The sequence below is a fragment of the Ranitomeya imitator genome, chromosome 5 (genome assembly GCF_032444005.1).
Source record: "Ranitomeya imitator isolate aRanImi1 chromosome 5, aRanImi1.pri, whole genome shotgun sequence".
NCBI lineage: Eukaryota > Metazoa > Chordata > Amphibia > Anura > Dendrobatidae > Ranitomeya > Ranitomeya imitator.
The window spans coordinates 155,749,870-155,769,809 of NC_091286.1; the positions used below are offsets into that span (position 1 = coordinate 155,749,870).

General features: G+C 41.9%; 1 protein-coding gene across 1 annotated transcript in view; it reads left to right on the forward strand.

Moving 5' to 3' along the window:
* KIF26B (kinesin family member 26B) overlaps positions 1–19,940 on the forward strand; it is a 616,088-nt gene that overhangs the window by 477,206 nt on the left and 118,942 nt on the right. The window contains exon 6 of the mRNA XM_069769230.1: positions 10,567–10,773. Coding sequence (XP_069625331.1) covers positions 10,567–10,773 — 207 coding nt within the window. The remainder of the gene's footprint in view (positions 1–10,566; positions 10,774–19,940) is intronic.

Consider the following 19,940-nt stretch of genomic DNA (forward strand, 5'->3'; position numbering starts at 1 on the left):
TTCAGTATAAAGATTTCAACTCGAAATGAAAAAAGAAATCAAGCTACATTATCTACAGAGAAACAAATCGCCATCAACATTAAAATAAATTCCACATTTTTTTAAATACAGCAATGTCAAAAAGAAAATAAAAATGGATGGTATCGGCCCCTTAGAAGATGGTAACAATAGAGGAAAAATAATAGGCTGAGATATTAAATAGGCACTTTTCATCCACAAGCACAGGGGTCATTCAAAAAGGCAAAAATCAAAGTTCACCATCTGATGTAACTAGTTTAACACAAGAAGTAAAAATGAAATATTGACAAATCCCCAGGGTCAGATGGCATTCATCCACAGATATTGCGGGAATTGAGCACAGTAATTGACAGACCGCTGTATCTCACATTCTTAGGCTGTGTGCACACTGTGCTATTTTTATGCTTTTTCGCAGTGTTTTTTTCCATGTGAAAATGAGCCAAAAGTGTTAGGGAATCTGTATAGAAGTTAATTCAATGACAATCCTGAAGTGTTGTGCACATGATCAGTAAATTTCCTGAAGTATTTGCAGTGCGTTATTTTTCTGCAGCATGTCAATTCTTTGTGCGTTTCTGCAGCGTTTTTCACCCATTGACTTCAATTGAGTCAGTCAAATCCACAGCAAAAACGCAAGTATAAAAATGTTTGCGGATTTGCTGTGTTCTTGTTTGCGTTTTTACCGGCTTCCTATGGTGTTTCCCATGCTGTCATCTGTGTGAAAGCATTGGAAACACCGGCATGGTGATTCTTATTGGTGGTAATGCTACCACCATTAATACCGTCATTCAGACCGCTGCGGGGTCATGCTGTTAGATGTCAGCGTGACCCCGAAGCTGTTACTGTGACGTGCGATGACGCTACCATCAGTAAGACTGTTGGTCAGAGCGCTGCAGGATCATGCTGTCATTTGTCAGCGTGACCCCGCAGCTGTGACCCACAGCAGTGACCTGCAGTAATGCTACCGTCAGTAAGACCGTCCGTCACTGCGCTGCGGGATCATGCTGTCAAAAGTGACCCCGCAGCTGTGACCTGTGGTAAAGAGTTTACCACAGGTCAGTAGGTGTGGGCTGACTACTGCTGCCATTGGGCTATGTCTACATTTGCTGTCACTGATAACAGTGACAGCAGGTGCTGCTGATGGGAGACTAAGGCTACTTTCACACTAGCGTTAACTGCAATCAGTCACAATGCGTCGTTTTGCAGAAAAAACGCATCCTGCAAAAGTGCTTGCAGGATGCATTTTTTCCCCATAGACTTGTATTGACGACGCATTGCGATGGATTGCCACACGTCGCATCCGTTGTGCGACAGATGCGTCGTGCTTTGGCGGACCGTCGGGAGCAAAAAACGCTACATGTAACGTTTTTTGCTCCTGACGGACCGCTTTTTCCGACAGCGCATGCGCGGCCGGAACTCCGCCCCCACCTCCCCGCACCTCACAATGAGGCAGCGGATGCGCCGGAGAAATGCATCCGCTGCACCTGTTGTGCAATGCGTTAAACGCTAGCGTCGGAATCTCTGCCCGACGCATTGCGACGGGGAGATTCCGACGCTAGTGTGAAAGTAGCCTAAGTCTCATCTGCCAGCGCCTGTGCTCACAGTTAAAAAAAGAGTAAAATAGTCACATACATATTCAAATAAAAAAGAAAAAAAAACATTATACTCACTTAACACCAAATCCCCGATGCCCTCGTCTCTTAGAAAAAATGTAAATTAATAAACCAACGTATACTCACCTGTCCTCCATAGTCCATTTAATTCCGAGTGTCCCACGTGATCTCATGTGTAGAAAAGTCACATCGAGAGATGTGATTGCTCTACTCGGCCGTCAGCAATACAGTACACTGACAGGATCACTCCTGCACTGTGTCACTGGGCTGCGTGAGACAGTTCATTAGCTGATCAGCTCCAGTGCTCTCACGAACGGCACAACTGCATGAGGACTTTCTCATGGCAATTCAGTGCTATACACTGCGAGAGCGATTACTTCCTCTCAGTGTTTCTATGGCTGTCTTTGAGAGCTGATATTCATAGCCTGGGAACCTTCATGGCTATTGGTTCCTTACTAGAATATTAACATCAGACCTCAGCCATCGGCTTTCCCTCTGCTGGTTCTGAAAATTATGCAGGAGCCCTCACAATTTTTTTTTCTTTAAAATTAATAGTTGCTGTTTGGTTGGGCTGACACCTTTTCATTTCTTTCTTTCTTTCTTTCTTTCTTTCTTTCTTTCTTTCTTTCTTTCTTTCTTTCTTTCTTTCTTTCTTTCTTACTTTTTTTCTTTCTTTCTCTTTCTGTTCTTTATTTCTTTTTCTCTCTCTCTTTTCTTTCTTTCTCTCTCTGTTCTTCCTTTCCCTATAACCAACGAACAGAAAAAGGGGGCGGGGGTTTTAAAAAGGTACTACTGGCCTCTCAGATCCTCAATATTAATCTGACCTGATAGCAAAATAACTATATTTGCCCATAGGATGAATAGTATATACATGATCTCATTTATATGGTACAAATAAGTGGTGCTTATAAGATAACATACATGTTATTGTGACTTACTTGGGCAAGTGGAGGACATATCCTATGGGCAACTATAGTCATTTTGCTATCAGGTCAGATTAATATTGAGGATCTAAGAGGCCAGTAGTACCTTTTTAAAGGGCGTCTGTCACCCCAAAAATCGTATATGAGCTGCGGCCACCGGCATCAGGGGCTTATCTACAGCATTCTGTAATGCATTCTGTAATGCTGTAGATAAGCCCCCAATGTAACCTGAAAGATGAAAAATAAAGGTTATATTATACTAACCCAGGGGCGGTCCCGGTCCGTTACGGGTCAGATGGGCGCCGCGGTCCGCCCCAGCTCCAGCTGTTTGTGGGAAGTCAGAAGTAACAGAAACACGCTATCAGGCCACATTCACATGTTCAGTATGTTACCTCAGCATTTGTAAGCCAAAACCAGCAGAGTAACAATCAGAGGAAAAGTATAAAGAAACACATCACCACTTCTGGATATCTTACCCACTCCCGATTTGGCTTACAAATACTGAGGTAAAATTCTGACCAAATACTGAACGTGTGAATATGGCTTTAGGCTGGTTTCACACATCCTGATATTTCCAATACCGGAAAAAACGGTACTGGAGATATTCGTGTCCGTGTGTGTAATACGTGTGGCAACTGTGTGCCGCATCTGTACGACACGGACGCCTGCCGGGGAAGAAGCGCTACAGTAAGTACTGTTCCCCGGTCAAGGACACTCTTTAAATGAAGCAAGTTGATCACTTCACCTCAGGCGGCATTTAGTCCCTGAAGAAGTGTAAAGATCGATGTTTCAAATATATTCCTATTTAAAAGTGTATGTTTTTTCCATGTGCGTCAGGTTAGGCTAGTAAAGAGTAAACCAGATTTATTTGTACTGATTTTACTATGGGGGGGCGCCATTTTGCTGTTCGCCTCAGGCTGCAGAGAGGCTAGGTTCACCCCTGCCGGTTAGAGCAGACAAATCTCCTGATGTGACTTTTCTATGAGTGAGATCGCTGTGGGACACTCTTGACCAGGCTGACTACAGCGGACAAGAGAGTATATGGTTGTTTATTATTTTATATTGTTTACAAGAAACAAGGGCATTAGGCATTCAGTGAGTGTAATGTTTTTATTGTTTTTATTCTCATATGTATTTAATTATTTTACATGTTTTATTTATTTATTTATTTTACTTTGAGCACAGGCGCCGGCTGTCGATAGACTACTTCCAGCAGCGGTGCCTGCTATCACTGTTGTCAGTGACAACAGACGTAGCCTGATGGAAGTAGTAGTCTCTAAAAGGGGCTAAAAAGGGCTGCATGATTTCCTCAACACATATAAAATTGTGAATTATAGATAATTTAGTGACAAAAAATGTATAATTGGTGGAGAAAGCTTTTGAGTGCTCTTTTGCAACCTATGTAACAATGATTTTTTTATATGCTCATTTGACTCTGCCCTAATGTGGCTGGAGACTGAAGCTGGGGACAAGCATGCATACTTCTACTCCATTTATTGTCTGTAGAACTGAGTACAATGCTCAGATATTTACATTAGCCCCACTGAGTGGAGCATCGCAAGCATCATAGAAGTGAGATCAGCCTGTCTAATAGGTGAATAGTTGATCACCGGTCGGTTTACATGTAGTGAGCTTTGTTTGAATGGGCCATTAATGAAAAATTCTGTCAAGGCAAACTTACTTTATATAAGCCATGTGGGAGAATTTTATGCCCCTGATAAATCTACATATGTTACATGCAATTTCAATGTAGATGGCATGAAAATGTAATTGAATTAGTGAAGGTCAAAGGCAAATCTGCATCAACATCCCTATGAAAGACATACAGATTTCTAAGGGACATATAATCGCAGTGTGAATTCCCTTGTAAGAAGAACTGCAAGAAGATGATGAATCTGCCATGTGTGTCCATATTTATCTAGCCATTCTACCTGCCACAGGTTTTAATTTTTTGGAGTAATTTCTATTTGATAGAAGCTTATCAATTTTATTTGAAGTAGACCTGTAGATTTCAGGGCCTGTATATATAATTCCCAGAAATATCAAAGAATGAAGCAATTCTTCTTTCTACTAGTTCTCAATAGAGGGTTAAATTAGAAAAATAATTTGGTTTAGAAGCTTCAAACCTTCTAATTTAATCCAGTTTAGTTGTATGGGAAGCAGCTCGCAGTGGTTTACCTGCAGTGTGAGCTTATCGCAGGCGCTGAAGCTTGGCAGAAGTCATGATCTCTGCGCATGTGATGTTTAGATTTAGAGCGATGCCATCTAAGTCATTCCTAATAGCTATAGGAGATTGCATCTTCCTGCGAGCCTTCTCACACAGTGTGTTTCTTCACTTTCTCCACTCCTGTAATAACCTGTTCGTTTCTCTCCACAGTTCTCTGATAATGACTTGGTCTCTACAAACCAATTTCTTTGTTTTTCATCATGCTTGCACTGAATGATTACTGCACGATAAATTCATTTAGCTACTTCCAAGAATATATCATCACTGGGAGCAAATGATTATCTGTTCCCTTGCATGCCTCTGAGGTTGCTAGTCAGCATGTGTATAATCTGGAGGCCTCATTCACAAGGCCGAATAGTGGACTGGGTGCTACTATAGGTGCTCACACAGACTCCAGGCCAACATACATGGCTTTGGATCTCATAGAATAGGTAACATAAGCAATAGAAAAGGGTGTTAACTTGTCACAGGCCAAGGATCGTTGTATCTATATAATATGTGATTGTTCAAAATATTAATATGGAAAAGGATCAGGGGTCCCATAGAAGACGATAGCAGTCACTTGCAGGGATTAAGGTGCTCATAGACCTTAGATGGCTATTGGCAGCAGCAATAGATCCCAATTCCCCCATACTAATGAATACTCTGTGCCACCGAGTGTTTATGTGTTGTCAATGAGATCAACTCATGGTATCAGCTTAGGTCCAGAGTGAATAAAAGGATTTGGTGTTTGATTTCAAGCCGAGTTGGGTTGGTAGGCTCCAACACACATAAGATGGTCGTCCTGTGAAATCGTCAAATTTGGCCAACATTAATTGATGTGTATGGGTACCTTATATATCAAAGGGAAGTAATCAGAAAATAACTTGATTATTTTGAGACTACTCGAACAAAAGATCACAAGAAATTAATGATTTTTTTAATGGATTAATGGGTTAGGGAGAAGTGTAGGGTATTGTATAATAAAGCTAATGCCAATAGTGCTTAGTGTGTAAAAATAGATATTTATCGAGAAAAATTTAGATATTTGACCACGCCTTTAAATCAGATTTTTGTATTAAATGCCTTGTTTAACATTTGGGGGCAATGTTTTCTTCTTTTTTATATATGCATAGCACAATCTGTATTAAAAGTAAAAAATAGAAATCTGCAATTTTCACACTGACCACTGTGGCTTTTTTTTGTCTCATACATCCTGTTCTTTCAGGAAACAACACATGTACAGTGGGGCAAAAAAGTATTTAGTCAGTCAGCAATAGTGCAAGTTCCACCACTTAAAAAGATGAGAGGCGTCTGTAATTTTCATCATAGGTAGACCTCAACTATGGGAGACAAACTGAGAAAAAAAAATCCAGAAAATCACATTGTCTGTTTTTTTATCATTTTATTTGCATATTATGGTGGAAAATAAGTATTTGGTCAGAAACAAACAATCAAGATTTCTGGCTCTCACAGACCTGTAACTTCTTCTTTAAGAGTCTCCTCTTTCCTCCACTCATTACCTGTAGTAATGGCACCTGTTTAAACTTGTTATCAGTATAAAAAGACACCTGTGCACACCCTCAAACAGTCTGACTCCAAACTCCACTATGGTGAAGACCAAAGAGCTGTCAAAGGACACCAGAAACAAAATTGTAGCCCTGCACCAGGCTGGGAAGACTGAATCTGCAATAGCCAACCAGCTTGGAGTGAAGAAATCAACAGTGGGAGCAATAATTAGAAAATGGAAGACATACAGGACCACTGATAATCTCCCTCGATCTGGGGCTCCACGCAAAATCCCACCCCATGGGGTCAGAATGATCACAAGAACGGTGAGCAAAAATCCCAGAACCACGCGGGGGGACCTAGTGAATGAACTGCAGAGAGCTGGGACCAATGTAACAAGGCCTACCATAAGTAACACACTACGCCACCATGGACTCAGATCCTGCAGTGCCAGACGTGTCCCACTGCTTAAGCCAGTACATGTCCGGGCCCGTCTGAAGTTTGCTAGAGAGCATTTGGATGATCCAGAGGAGTTTTGGGAGAATGTCCTATGGTCTGATGAAACCAAACTGGAACTGTTTGGTAGAAACACAACTTGTCGTGTTTGGAGGAAAAAGAATACTGAGTTGCATCCATCAAACACCATACCTACTGTAAAGCATGGTGGTGGAAACATCATGCTTTGGGGCTGTTTCTCTGCAAAGGGGCCAGGACGACTGATCCGGGTACATGAAAGAATGAATGGGGCCATGTATCGTGAGATTTTGAGTGCAAACCTCCTTCCATCAGCAAGGGCATTGAAGATGAAACGTGGCTGGGTCTTTCAACATGACAATGATCCAAAGCACACCGCCAGGGCAACGAAGGAGTGGCTTCGTAAGAAGCATTTCAAGGTCCTGGAGTGGCCTAGCCAGTCTCCAGATCTCAACCCTATAGAAAACTTTTGGAGGGAGTTGAAAGTCCGTGTTGCCAAGCGAAAACCAAAAACATCACTGCTCTAGAGGAGATCTGCATGGAGGAATGGGCCAACATACCAACAACAGTGTGTGGCAACCTTGTGAAGACTTACAGAAAACATTTGACCTCTGTCATTGCCAACAAAGGATATATTACAAAGTATTGAGACAAAATTTTGTTTCTGACCAAATACTTATTTTCCACCATAATATGCAAATAAAATGTTAAAAAAACAGACAATGTGATTTTCTGGATTTTTTTTTCTCAGTTTGTCTCCCATAGTTGAGGTCTACCTATGATGTAAATTACAGACGCCTCTCATCTTTTTAAGTGGTGGAACTTGCACTATTGCTGACTGACTAAATACTTTTTTGCCCCACTGTATATAGCCACAATGGTCAGAACCTAACCCTGTGTATTGTATTCAATCTAATGATTCTGTGGGAGCAGGGTCACCTGTGATATCAGCTATTGTGAACGGTGATCCTGTGTTCACAGCTGTGTATAGTGATACTACCTTTCATTATGATTCTGCTGTCATGAGTTGACTCTGGGGCTCGATCCGGTCATGTGTTCAGTTTCCCTCTGGCTGTGGTCAGTTTCCCTCTCTGTTGGACCACAGCCTGTGTGGTCACTGTCCAACTGCTGATAATGATCTTGTCTTTCTTTTGCAATGTGGCTTCTGTGCAGATGTTTTCACTTCCTCTCGGGAGGGACTACTTATTCTCTCCCGGCACATGTAGTCTTTGCTGGCTATATTTCAATATCAATGGTGTTTGGAGATCCAGCTCCTCAACTAGGGATTTTCGTTCCTGATTAATCTCTGTTGCTTTTCCTATAGTTTGTGTGTCTTCCTCCCCAATACCCTTTCTTTTACGTTTGGGTTTTCCACATATTCAGTTTGTTGTGTTGTTCTTATTTTCTTCCGTATTTATTGTGTGTCGAGTGAACACATTCAAAGGCCTGTGGCTTTTCCTCAGATTTTTGTGTATTTCACTTTTAAGTTATTATTGTTTTTTATGTTGTCCTTTGTTTATAGAGAGGGTGCAGTTAAGGACATTCAGGGTAAGTCAACATTGAGTGGGGGCGCCATTGTGTAAATTTAGGGTGCCATCTTCCGCTCTTAGGAAGGGACAAAGCAGGCTCAGATTAGGGACTTTCCTAATCTGAATAGGGACCCGTTGGGTTCAGGTGTTTGCCTCTCCTGGTTTGTAGGTTACCCATGTGAGTGTGCTTGTGCAGTCATAACACTTGCTACTGCTGATTAGAAAACACCTAATGAAAGGACAGGAAGTAAGAGTCTAAAAAAATCCCGAGCGGCCAGTGTGAAAATTGCACAATTACTAATTTAGATTTTTTTATTTATAAAGATTGTGCTTAAAAAAACAAAAAAAAACAAAATACGTTGTCAATTTTTAAATACGTGTAACACAGATAAACTAAAGGTCATTTTCTGATGATTGTATTCTTTCAAGATGGTTGTTGCCCCAACAATGCATTTTCAAGAAAATATTAGAAAATATTTCCAAATAAAGTCATATGATTTTTCTTTTTTTGCATTCATTTTTTATGTATGAAAATGTGAAGTGTTGGACTCGGTTATGCGTACTACTGAAATCACTAAAAGGAATTTTACAGAGTGGCAATCACGTTTGGAATGTGGAGATGCCTAATCCACAAATGCAGCTGGCAAAGCAGAGCTTGGGATGATGACCATCTCCATAGGAGTTGTTCATTAAGAGTTGATCATACTGTTATAGCACAGTGATTGCTAATGTAAGTCAGTGGGAGATTGGACATTGCATTTGGAGAATCAGTAGATATTTTGTCTTCATCTTCCCTCACCCGCTAGTAGGTATAACCCATATCTTCTCTTGGGAAGGAATATTTATAGGTGTGCAATTTCACAGCAGACAACCCAAATGGCTGTCATTAAGAGTACATTTTACTGTTCATTTTAAGACATCATTAATAATAATAATAATAATCTTTATTTATATAGCGCCAACATATTCCGCAGCGCTTTACAGTTTAACAGTTTCAAACACAAAAGTCATAAGTAACAACGTTAACAATACAATAATTAAAGAGAAATAAGACGACCCTGCTCGTGAGAGCTTACAATCTACAATGAGGTGGGAGAGATACAAAGTACAGGTGTGTATTTACAATGATGTATTTACAATGATGGCCAGCCATCTTTAGGGGGTGGAGGATAGATGGAGATAGTGAATGGGCTACACACACACAAACATAAAATGACTTTGTGACATGCAGCAAATTAGGGACTGTCCCGAGATCTATGGACTCTACTTTGGCCATGGTAATTTCTGCCTTTTGTATTGAAGTACATTGTACAAGGATGTACAAGGATCTGATGTAATGATGTGTACTGGTATACAGGCTGCTGTTGCACACATTTGTTTGCATGAAGTTCAATTTCTCTAAGCGGCTATTAAGACAAGGCCATGGTTTTCAAAACTATTGTCGCTGACCTAAAGATATTTTACAATCTAGAATACTATGTAAACAGGATTTTGTAGAAACTATTGATTGTATACATATTTAATCTGCCAACAATGCAGCCAATACACTTGTACACCCTTATACATCTCGAGGCATATATTTTGAAACATAAACTAAAGGTTCCTAATATAATATTTGAGACTGTAGACATTTGCATCTTGAAGGGGGAACTTTCCTGGGTCATATAAAATGCAAAGTGAAAAAATGGTAACCAACAAAAGAAGAATAAAATCCAGCAATAGCTACTTATCATCTCCATAAGCTTATTTTGGTGTTAAAGGGGTTGCCCCTTTCAAAAATTCCTAGTGGGCGCAGTTTGCTACAAAAACAAACCATTCTTTACTCACTTTTCCCAGGTCCACCTTCACTATTATTGCAATATGTAAAAGAACACCCCTTGACTTTCTAAATTGTGATTGGCACTGGTTTTACAGTAGATAGTTCACATGCCTATAGAAAAGGACCCTTAAGCCTTCCATACACATTACATGGCTGTTGATGGCAGCTATCTCACCCAACTGTCCCATACTAAGGAGTGCTTACTCTCAGGAATGCTCCTGTGTCCTTTATGAAAGTCGATATCAGATATCTCTGGTCAGCTTATAGGATTGGCAATCCGAAATTGGACATGCCAAATCTAAAACTCCCCTGACAATCAATTGTTCGTGGGCTTCCTCATACATTAGACTGTCAGCCGAATCCGTCCTCATCAGCCGACATTAGTCTAATGTGTATGGGGGCTTTGCAGTATTTTTTAAGGTCTGTTCCTAAATCAGCAAATACAATTAAAACCCACTATTCTTCTCTTGCATCACAGGTGAAGGTCATGGTGCGCATCTGTTCAACTCTAGTGGGAGAGTCAACTGATTCCAGTTCTTTCTTGAAAGCTGATCCAAGGAAGAAACAGGTTACCTTGTATGACCCATTATCTTGTGGAGGGCAAAATGCATTCCAGAAGAGAGGAACTCAGATACCACCAAAAATGTTTGCCTTTGATGCCGTGTTTCCCCAAGATGCTTCACAGGTAGGTGATGTTTTACTTTTTATACCTGCTCACGTCCTGGCATGTCTTTTGTTTATCATTTGCCGACCACGATCAGTAGAATTAGTTTTTAGGACGAACACTATAGTATGGTCTATGTGAGGCGGTGACCCCTGTTGCAGCTAGGGGGCGCTGTATGTTCTCAGAATACGCACGGAGGCGTATTGAGGCCATGGGAGTGCATGGCACTCACTTGAGTAATGATGATAGTGAGACAGTGACCGATGTCATTGTGAATGGCCGGTATGTGTCACAGAGGAGATCCTCTGCACTGTAAGTCAGTAATGTTGCTCTGGGACCTGTAGTCCCACAAGTATTTGCTTAGTTTAAAGGGAAGCTTACAGTGTTAGTCGGAGAGCTGGCTGGGTCTGACTAACCACACACACCTCCCACCTATGGGGGTGGTTACAGCTACATAATCTGACCACAGTTTGGGTCACATGGGCTGTGGTCAGAGTGCAAGATCCTGGATGGTCTGTGTTGGAAGATCCTGGGAGTAGGATCGGATTCCTTTTAAAGCATATGGTGAGGCCATGGACCTGAAGGCCTGTGTGTTGGAAGGTCGAAGGAGTGGACTTCCTGAATAGCACATGGAGAGACCGTATGTGCAGAGTCTGTGATGGCACTGCATTGGGGAAGCTACCGTTCCTTCTGCGGGTCTGGACTGTCAGGAGTCACAAGGACGGTGATCCCAGTAAGTCCGCTTTCCCCAGGAGAGAGGACTGACAGGAGTCAGTTTGTGGAGCAGGAGCTCCTGTAAGGTAACTCCAGATAAAGGGGGTTATGGGCAGATGAGTATCTGCCAGTGGAACAGACTGTTAGTGTCTATGATGTTCCATGGATGTTTATGAACTGTATGATCACCCATGGTAAACGGACGAAGAGAGAAGTCCGGCGTGACTGAGTTAAAACTGTATACTATAAAGTGCTATGGACTTTGTGTAGGCCTGTGACGTGTAAAATGGCCTACGGTGCGGTTTATGATGTCAAAATAAACCAAATAGACTGTTTTTTTGTGAGAAACCATTCCTGTGTGCCTTAATCCCGTTGCCAAGCGAGTGTCCCCCAAGACATGCAGTAAGCGCTATCTTACATCAGATATAAAAGATGAATGATGAATGAAACTTGGCACTCAATTTTTGAGAAGAAAAGCTTCTTAGTTTATTGATGCATCCAGACCAACAAAACCGCTAAACGTTTTCGGTCCACACCGGACCTTCGTCAGAGCGTTTCTTAGACATTGACTGGATGAGGAAGCTAATGAGCGTCAGCCAGAGCACGGGTTATAGGAGCTGCAGTCTGCTGCAGGATCACAAAGGAAGGTGAAGCGCCAGAGGAGAGGCACAAAGCCTGGAGGGAGTAACGGCGCTGGATCCTGAGCGCTAGTAGTGCAGAGCAGAGGAGAAAATTGAGTGCTAAGTTTCATTCATCTTTAATATACGGGGTGGACACCCTACTTGAGCACCGCCAACCCTCATATCTACTGAGTGCCGTGTTTCCTTACCGTTACATCAGATATAGACATAGTGTTGCTTAAGCTACATAGTAATTTATGTGCCTTCTGGTGCTCTCATTTCACTTGTTGTTATGACTGTGTAAGAGATTGTGGTGCATGTATTACTCTGTACTCCTTCATGAATGCTCATTACATTTGCACTATGCATTGTTCTCCGTCAAGGAGATTGCCACTGTGAAGTATTATGGAGTAAAATGGGAGGGGGCACATTTACCCCAAATTGTGATTCTGCACATGATATCTCAAAATATCTCTGAAATCTTGGGCACCATATCCTATTGCTTTATACAACCCCTGGCAAAAATTATGGAATCACCGGCTTTGGAGGATGTTCTTTCAGTTGTTTAATTTTGTAGAAAAAAAGCAGATCACAGAAATGGCACAAGACTAAAGACATTTCAAATGGCAACTTTCTAGCTTTACGAAACACTAAAAGAAATCAAGAACAAAAAATGTGGTAATCAGTAATGGTTACTTTTTTAACCAAGCATAGGGAAAAAATTATGGAATCACTCAATTCTGAGGAAAAACATATGGAATCATGAAAAACAAACAAACAATCAAAACACTCCAAAACATCACTAGTATTTTGTTGCACCACCTCTGGCTTTTATAACAGCTTGCAGTCTCTGAGGCATGGACTTAATGAGTGTCAAACAGAACTCTTCATCAATCTGGCTCCAACTTTCTCTGATTTCTGTTGCCAGATCATATTTGCAGGTTGGAGCCTTGTCATGGACCATTTTCTTCAACTTCCACCAAAGATTTTCAATTGGATTGAGATCCGGACTATTTGCAGGCCATGACATTGACCTTATGTGTCTTTTTTCAAGGAATGTTTGCACAGTTTCTGCTCTATGGCAGGATGCATTATCATCTTGAAAAATGATTTCATCATCCCCAAACATCCTTTCAATTGATGGGATAAGAAAAGTGTCCATAATATCAACATAAACTTGTGCATTTATTGAAAATCTAATGACAGCCATCTCCCCAGTGCCTTTACCTGACATGCAGCCCCATATCATCAATGACTATGGAAATTTGTATGTTCTTTTCAGGCAGTCATCTTTATAAATCTCATTGGAACGGCACCAAACAAAATTTCCAGCATCATCACCTTGCCCAATGCAGATTCGGGATTCATCACTGAATATGACTTTCATCCAGTCATCTACAGTTTACGATTCCTTTTCCTTAGCCCATTGTAACCTAGGTTTTTTTCTGTTTAGGTGTTAATGATTGCTTTTATTTAGCTTTTCTGTATGTAAACCTCATTTCCGTTAGGCAGTTTCTTACAGTTCGGTCACAGACTTTGACTCCAGTTTCCACCCATTCGTTCCTCATTTGTTTTGTTGTGCATTTCCTGTTTTGGAGACATATTGCTTTAAGTTTCCGGTATTAACGCTTTGATGTCTTCCTTGGTCTACCAGTATGTTTGCCTTTAACAACCTTTCCTTGTTGTTTGTATTTGGTCCATATTTTAGACACAGCTGACTGTGAACAACCAACATCTTATGCAACATTGCGTGATGACTTACCCTCTTTTAAGAGTTTGATAATCCTCTCCTTTGTTTCAATTGACATCTCTCTTGTTGGAGCCATGATTCATGTCAGTCCACTTGGTGCAACAGTTCTCCAAGGTGTGATCACTCCTTTTTAGATGCAGACTAACGAGCAGATCTAATTTTATGCAGGTGTTATTTTTGGGTATGAAAATTTACAGGGTGATTCCATAATTTTTTCCTCAGAATTGAGTGATTCCATAATTTTTTCCCCTATGCTTGGTTAAAAAAAGTAACCATTACTGACTACCACAGTTTTTGTTCTTGATTTCTTTTAGTGTTTCTTAAAGCCAGAAAGTTGCCATTTGAAATTATTTTAGTTTTGTGCCAGATCTGTGATCTGCTTTTTTTTCTACAAAATTAAACAACTGAATGAACATCCTCGAAGGCCGGTGATTCCATAACTTTTGCCAGGGGTTGTATATTAGGTTGTTCTTGTGAGACTAAGTCTTGGATGTATTTGGAACTACATAATAGTACCTCTCTGTACATAAATACAAATATATATATATAGTGGGTACAGAAAGTATTTAGACCCCTTTAAATTTTTCACTCTTTGTTTCACTGCAGCCATTTGATAAATTCAAAAAAGTTCATTTTTTTCTTATTAATGTACACTCTAGACCCCATCGTGACTGAAAAAAACAGAAATGTAGAAATTTTTGCAAAATTATTAAAAAAGAAAAACTGAAATATCACATAAGAACTGTAATTGACAGAGGTGAGATATATGCACTTTGAGATCTGACCGTTATTGAGGAGGACTAGTGAGATGCATCTAATCTACTATATAATTGTCTAAGGGTCACTTCCGTCTTTCTGTCTGTCCTTCTGTCTTTCTGTCACGGATATTCATTGGTCACGGCCTCTGTCTGTCATGGAATCCAAGTCGCTGATTGGTCGTGGCAAAATGCCCACGTCCATTGCTACAACCAATCAGCGACGGGCACAGTCCGGCGGCAACATGGCCGCTCCTTCCTCCCCGCAGTCAGTGCCCGCTCCATACTCCCCTCCAGTCAGCCCTCACACAGGGTTAATGCCAGCGTTACCGGAGCGTGGTGTATTGCACTCCGGTTACGCAACTATTAACCCTGTGTGACCAACTTTTTACTATTGATGATGCGTATGCAGCATCAGTAGTAAAAAGATCTGATGTTACAAATAAGAATAATAAAAAAAAACCCGTTATTCTCACCCTCCGAATTGTCGTCTTGTCCTCGGCAGTGCAAGCGGCAGGTCCCGGTGCTAAGGATGTTATGCGAGAAGGACCTGCCATGACGTCACGGTCATGTGACTGCGACGTCACCACAGGTCCTGCGCTCATACCAAACCTGGGACCGGAAGCTGCCGCGTGCACCGCACCCAGGCGAGAAGACTACAAGAGGCCCTTCAGAAGGTGAGTATGTTTATTTTTTATTTTTTAACCTGTTACATACGTGGCTGGGCAATATACTGCATAGCTGGGCAATATACTACGTGACTGGCCAATATACTACGTGTCTGTGCTGTATACTACGTGGCTCTGTGCTGTATACTACATGGCCCTGTGCTATATACTACGTGGCTCTGTGCTGTATACTACGTGGCTGGGCAATATACTACGTGGCTGGGTAATATACCACGTGACTGGGCAATACACTACATGACTGGCCAATATACTGCGTGACTGGGCAATATACTACGTGGCTGGGCAATTTACTAAGTGGCTGGGCAATATACTACGTCACTGGGCAATATACTACGTGACTGGGCAATATACTAAGTGGCTGGGCAATATACTACGTGACTGGGCAATATAGTACGTGACTTTTCAATATACTACGTGGCTGGGCAATATAATACGTGACTGGGCAATATACTACGTGACTGGGCAATATACTACGTGGCTGGGCAATATACTACGGGCTGGGCAATATACCATGTCACTGGGCAATATACCACGTCACTGGGCAATATACTACGTAACTGGGCAATATGCTACATGACTGGGCAATATACTACGTGGCTCGGCAACATACTACGTGACTGGGCAATATACTACGTGGCTCGGCAACATACTATGTGACTGGGCAATATACTACGTGGCTCGGCAACATACTATGTGACTGGGCAATATACTACGTGGCTAGGCAATATACTATGTGACTGGGCAATATACTACGTGACTGGGCAATATACTATGTGGCTGGGCAATATACTGCATAGCTGGGCAATATATTACGTGACTGGCCAATATACTACGTGTCTGTGCTGTATACTACGTGGCTCTGTGCTGTATACTACATGGCCCTGTGCTATATATTACGTGGCTCTGTGCTGTATACTACGTGGCTGGGCAATATACTACGTGGCTGGGCAATATACTACGTGGCTGGGTAATATACTACGTGACTGGGCAATACACTACGTGACTGGCCAATATACTACGTGACTGGGCAATATACTACGTGGCTGGGCAATTTACTAAGTGGCTGGGCAATATACTACGTCACTGGGCAATATACTACGTGACTGGGCAATATACTACGTGGCTGGGCAATATACTACGTGACTGGGCAATATAGTACGTGACTTTTCAATATACTACGTGGCTGGGCAATATAATACGTGACTGGGCAATATACTACGTGACTGGGCAATATACTACGTGGCTGGGCAATATACTACGGGCTGGGCAATATACCACGTCACTGGGCAATATACCACGTCACTGGGCAATATACTACGTAACTGGGCAATATGCTACATGACTGGGCAATATACTACGTGGCTCGGCAACATACTACGTGACTGGGCAATATACTACGTGACTGGGCAACATACTACGTGACTGGGCAATATACTACGTGGCTAGGCAATATACTACGTGACTGGGCAATATACTACGTGACTGGGCAATATACTACGTTGCTCTGTGCTGTATACTACGTAGCTGGGCAATATACTACGTGGCTGGGCAATATACTACGTGACTGGGCAATATACTACGTGACTGGGCAATAAACTACGTGACTGGGCAATATACTACGTGGCTGGGCAATTTACTACGTGGCTGGGCAATATACTACGTGGCTGGGCAATTTACTACGTGGCTGGGCAATATACTACGTCACTGGGCAATATACTACGTGACTGGGCAATATACTACGTGGCTGGGCAATATACTACGTGACTGGGCAATATACTACGTGACTTTTCAATATACTACGTGGCTGGGCAATATACTACGTGACTGGGCAATATACTATGTGACTGGGCAATATACTACGTGGCTGGGCAATATACTACGGGTTGGGCAATATACTACGTCACTGGGCAATATACTACGTAACTGGGCAATATGCTACGTAACTGGGCAATATGCTACATGACTGGGCAATATACTACATGGCTCGGCAATATACTACGTGACTGGGCAATATACTACGTGGCTGGGTAATATACTACGTGACTGGGCAATATACTACGTTGCTCTGTGCTGTATACTACGTAGCTGGGCAATATACTACGTGGCTGGGCAATATACTACGTGGCTGGGCAATATACTACGTGGCTGGGCAATATACTACGTGGCTGGGCAATATACTACGGAGCTGGGCAATACACTTCGTGGCTGGGCAATACACTACGTGGCTGGGCAATATACTACGTGGACATGCATATTCTAGAATACCCGATGCGTTAGAATCGGGCCACCATCTAGTTTATGTATAAATGTTGAATGTCCACCACTCAGTATATGGAAGCAGGGCAAAGGAATATGAGTTCTTTGGAATCTTGAAGGGATTTTTCTCAAGGCAACCATTAACCAGAATCTTTCACAGTTATGTGAGGTAACAGCTTCCAGGCAGAGGTTGATTATAAGGTTTTAATCAAGCTTCTTTCCATCACACAGAATCACTTCTCTTTATGCAATGCTTCCAGCAAACATATATGAAAGGCTCTTCACAAACAATTTCTCTTCACACACAGTGTCTTTACACAGCGTAACAGTATACCTTCATCATGCAGTGAGGTGGAGGGGGGATGAGTCCAGTGTTGTCTCTCCCACACTCGTCTTGAGGCAAAAATAATCGCTCCAAGCTGTCCTGACTGCCTCTATTCTTCCAGTAGTCACCTCCCTGAAAGAACTGAAAAGAGACTTTCTCTGACACTGATTCCTCCTACAGATTCCCGAACACAACAACAACTATCCCAGAATTCCCTGGGGCTGTGCTAACCACTCTGTCTCCTGTAACTACTATAATGCCTCTAGTTGCTGGATGATTCTAAATCATCAATGCAGCGTCTCCTTGTCACATAAACAGTATCCTTATAGGCAATTGGTGTTTTGATATTGAAGGAGCTCACAAACACTGTAATGCACATTACCACAGGGCTCTTTCCTGCACATCATGTATATTCTTTGAATTTTATTGTTACATTTTGTATACAATTGCGTTATTTTTGATATTTTGAACTAATAAAGTAATATTATTTTGATGATATGAGAAAGGGTCTTTCTTTACTTTTGTTGAAATAAAGATGTGACAGCCAAGCACTGAATAATTTTCTCATTAGTCCAGCATGGTTGAGGTATACGAGTCAAAACCTCCTTTTTCTTACAGTGGGTGCGATCATTTGCCAGTAAAAATCAGTAGACCCCACACCTCATTATACCAGCATGCACACTGTCATATTTAATTCTCAAAGCTAGAAGAATCCCTGACAGTGCTCCTTTGGAGGTTTACATAAAATATACACAATGCCAGCCATAAAGTGTACAGTGTATTATAGCTCAACTGTAGACTTAGAAGACCCCCCTCTCCACAGCCGATGTCATGCACAGAGGCATCAGTATATTCCTATTCCTGACATAGAAGACCCCCGCCGTGCACACTACGGCTTGTTTCAGTCCCAGATATAATTCTCCGCTCTCTCTGTGCTGCATATTACAGAGTGTTTCTCATATTACACAAACATTGACACTTGCTGGAAATTCAGGATTACTATATTGGTTATTTCATCTCATTATGCTGTTACTAATTCAGCAGTGCTCAGTGGAAGATGGAAAATAAGCCTGTCTCCTCCGCTTTACATCACAGCTCATTAATTTGTAAATCAAGTATGTTTTATGCCTTGAAACATAAAGAAGCCTTCCCTAAATTTTATATGATCTATAAATTTGTGCCAGCAGTACTCGTGCCACGCTGGTACTGCATAGCATTTGCCGTGGAGTAAAAGATCTGATTATATCTGGGCAGAAATTCATGAATTGTAATGAAGCCACCTCAGCATTTCAGATCCTGGATGTGTCACTGATGTGCTTTTGTGTTGATTTTATCATGAACATACAACACAAGGGGAAAAAGCAGACATGGCAGAATTTTCCTTTCACCTCAGCAAGTGTGAAGAAGAGCACTGAACCGATCTGCAGCTGCTGTTTAGTCTCCTGTTCCTGCTTAGATGGTGTTTTGCTATGAAAAGTCTCCTTCTATGGGCAGAAAGTACATTGTAAGCACCATATACTGTATGGGGAAGCCCAGATACCTTATTGCTGGTAATACCACAGCATTTCTATGACACTTAGCTTATTAATGAATATATATATAAACAGCAACATAACTAGACACGGATGGGCCCCGATTTGGACCTGGGCCCTCCCTCGAATGTTTGTCAGATGTATGGGCTCTTGTAGCGTTCTAAATCCTTTAAGGACATACGAGTTGCACCTCCTCCCCCTTTATGTAGTAATGTCCATCATCCTGGCCTCCTTCCTGGTATACAGTATATGTCCTCCATCCCAGGCCCATTTATTTATTTTACCCACTTATAAAGCACCATTAATTGCTCAGTGCTTTACAGGCATTATCATCACTGTCCCCATTGGGGCTCACAATCTAGATTCCCTATCAGTATGTCTCAGCCGGCTCAAAGAACAACTGAATCCCAGTGTGTGTGTGTGGGGGGTGGGGGGGGATGGCAAAATGCAGATCTGGGGGGGGAAGCACCTTGGACCACCGCATTAGGCAGCCCGACTGCGCCCAGGGCAAATGCCCCGCTTGCCCCCTCCTAGATATGCCTCTGTG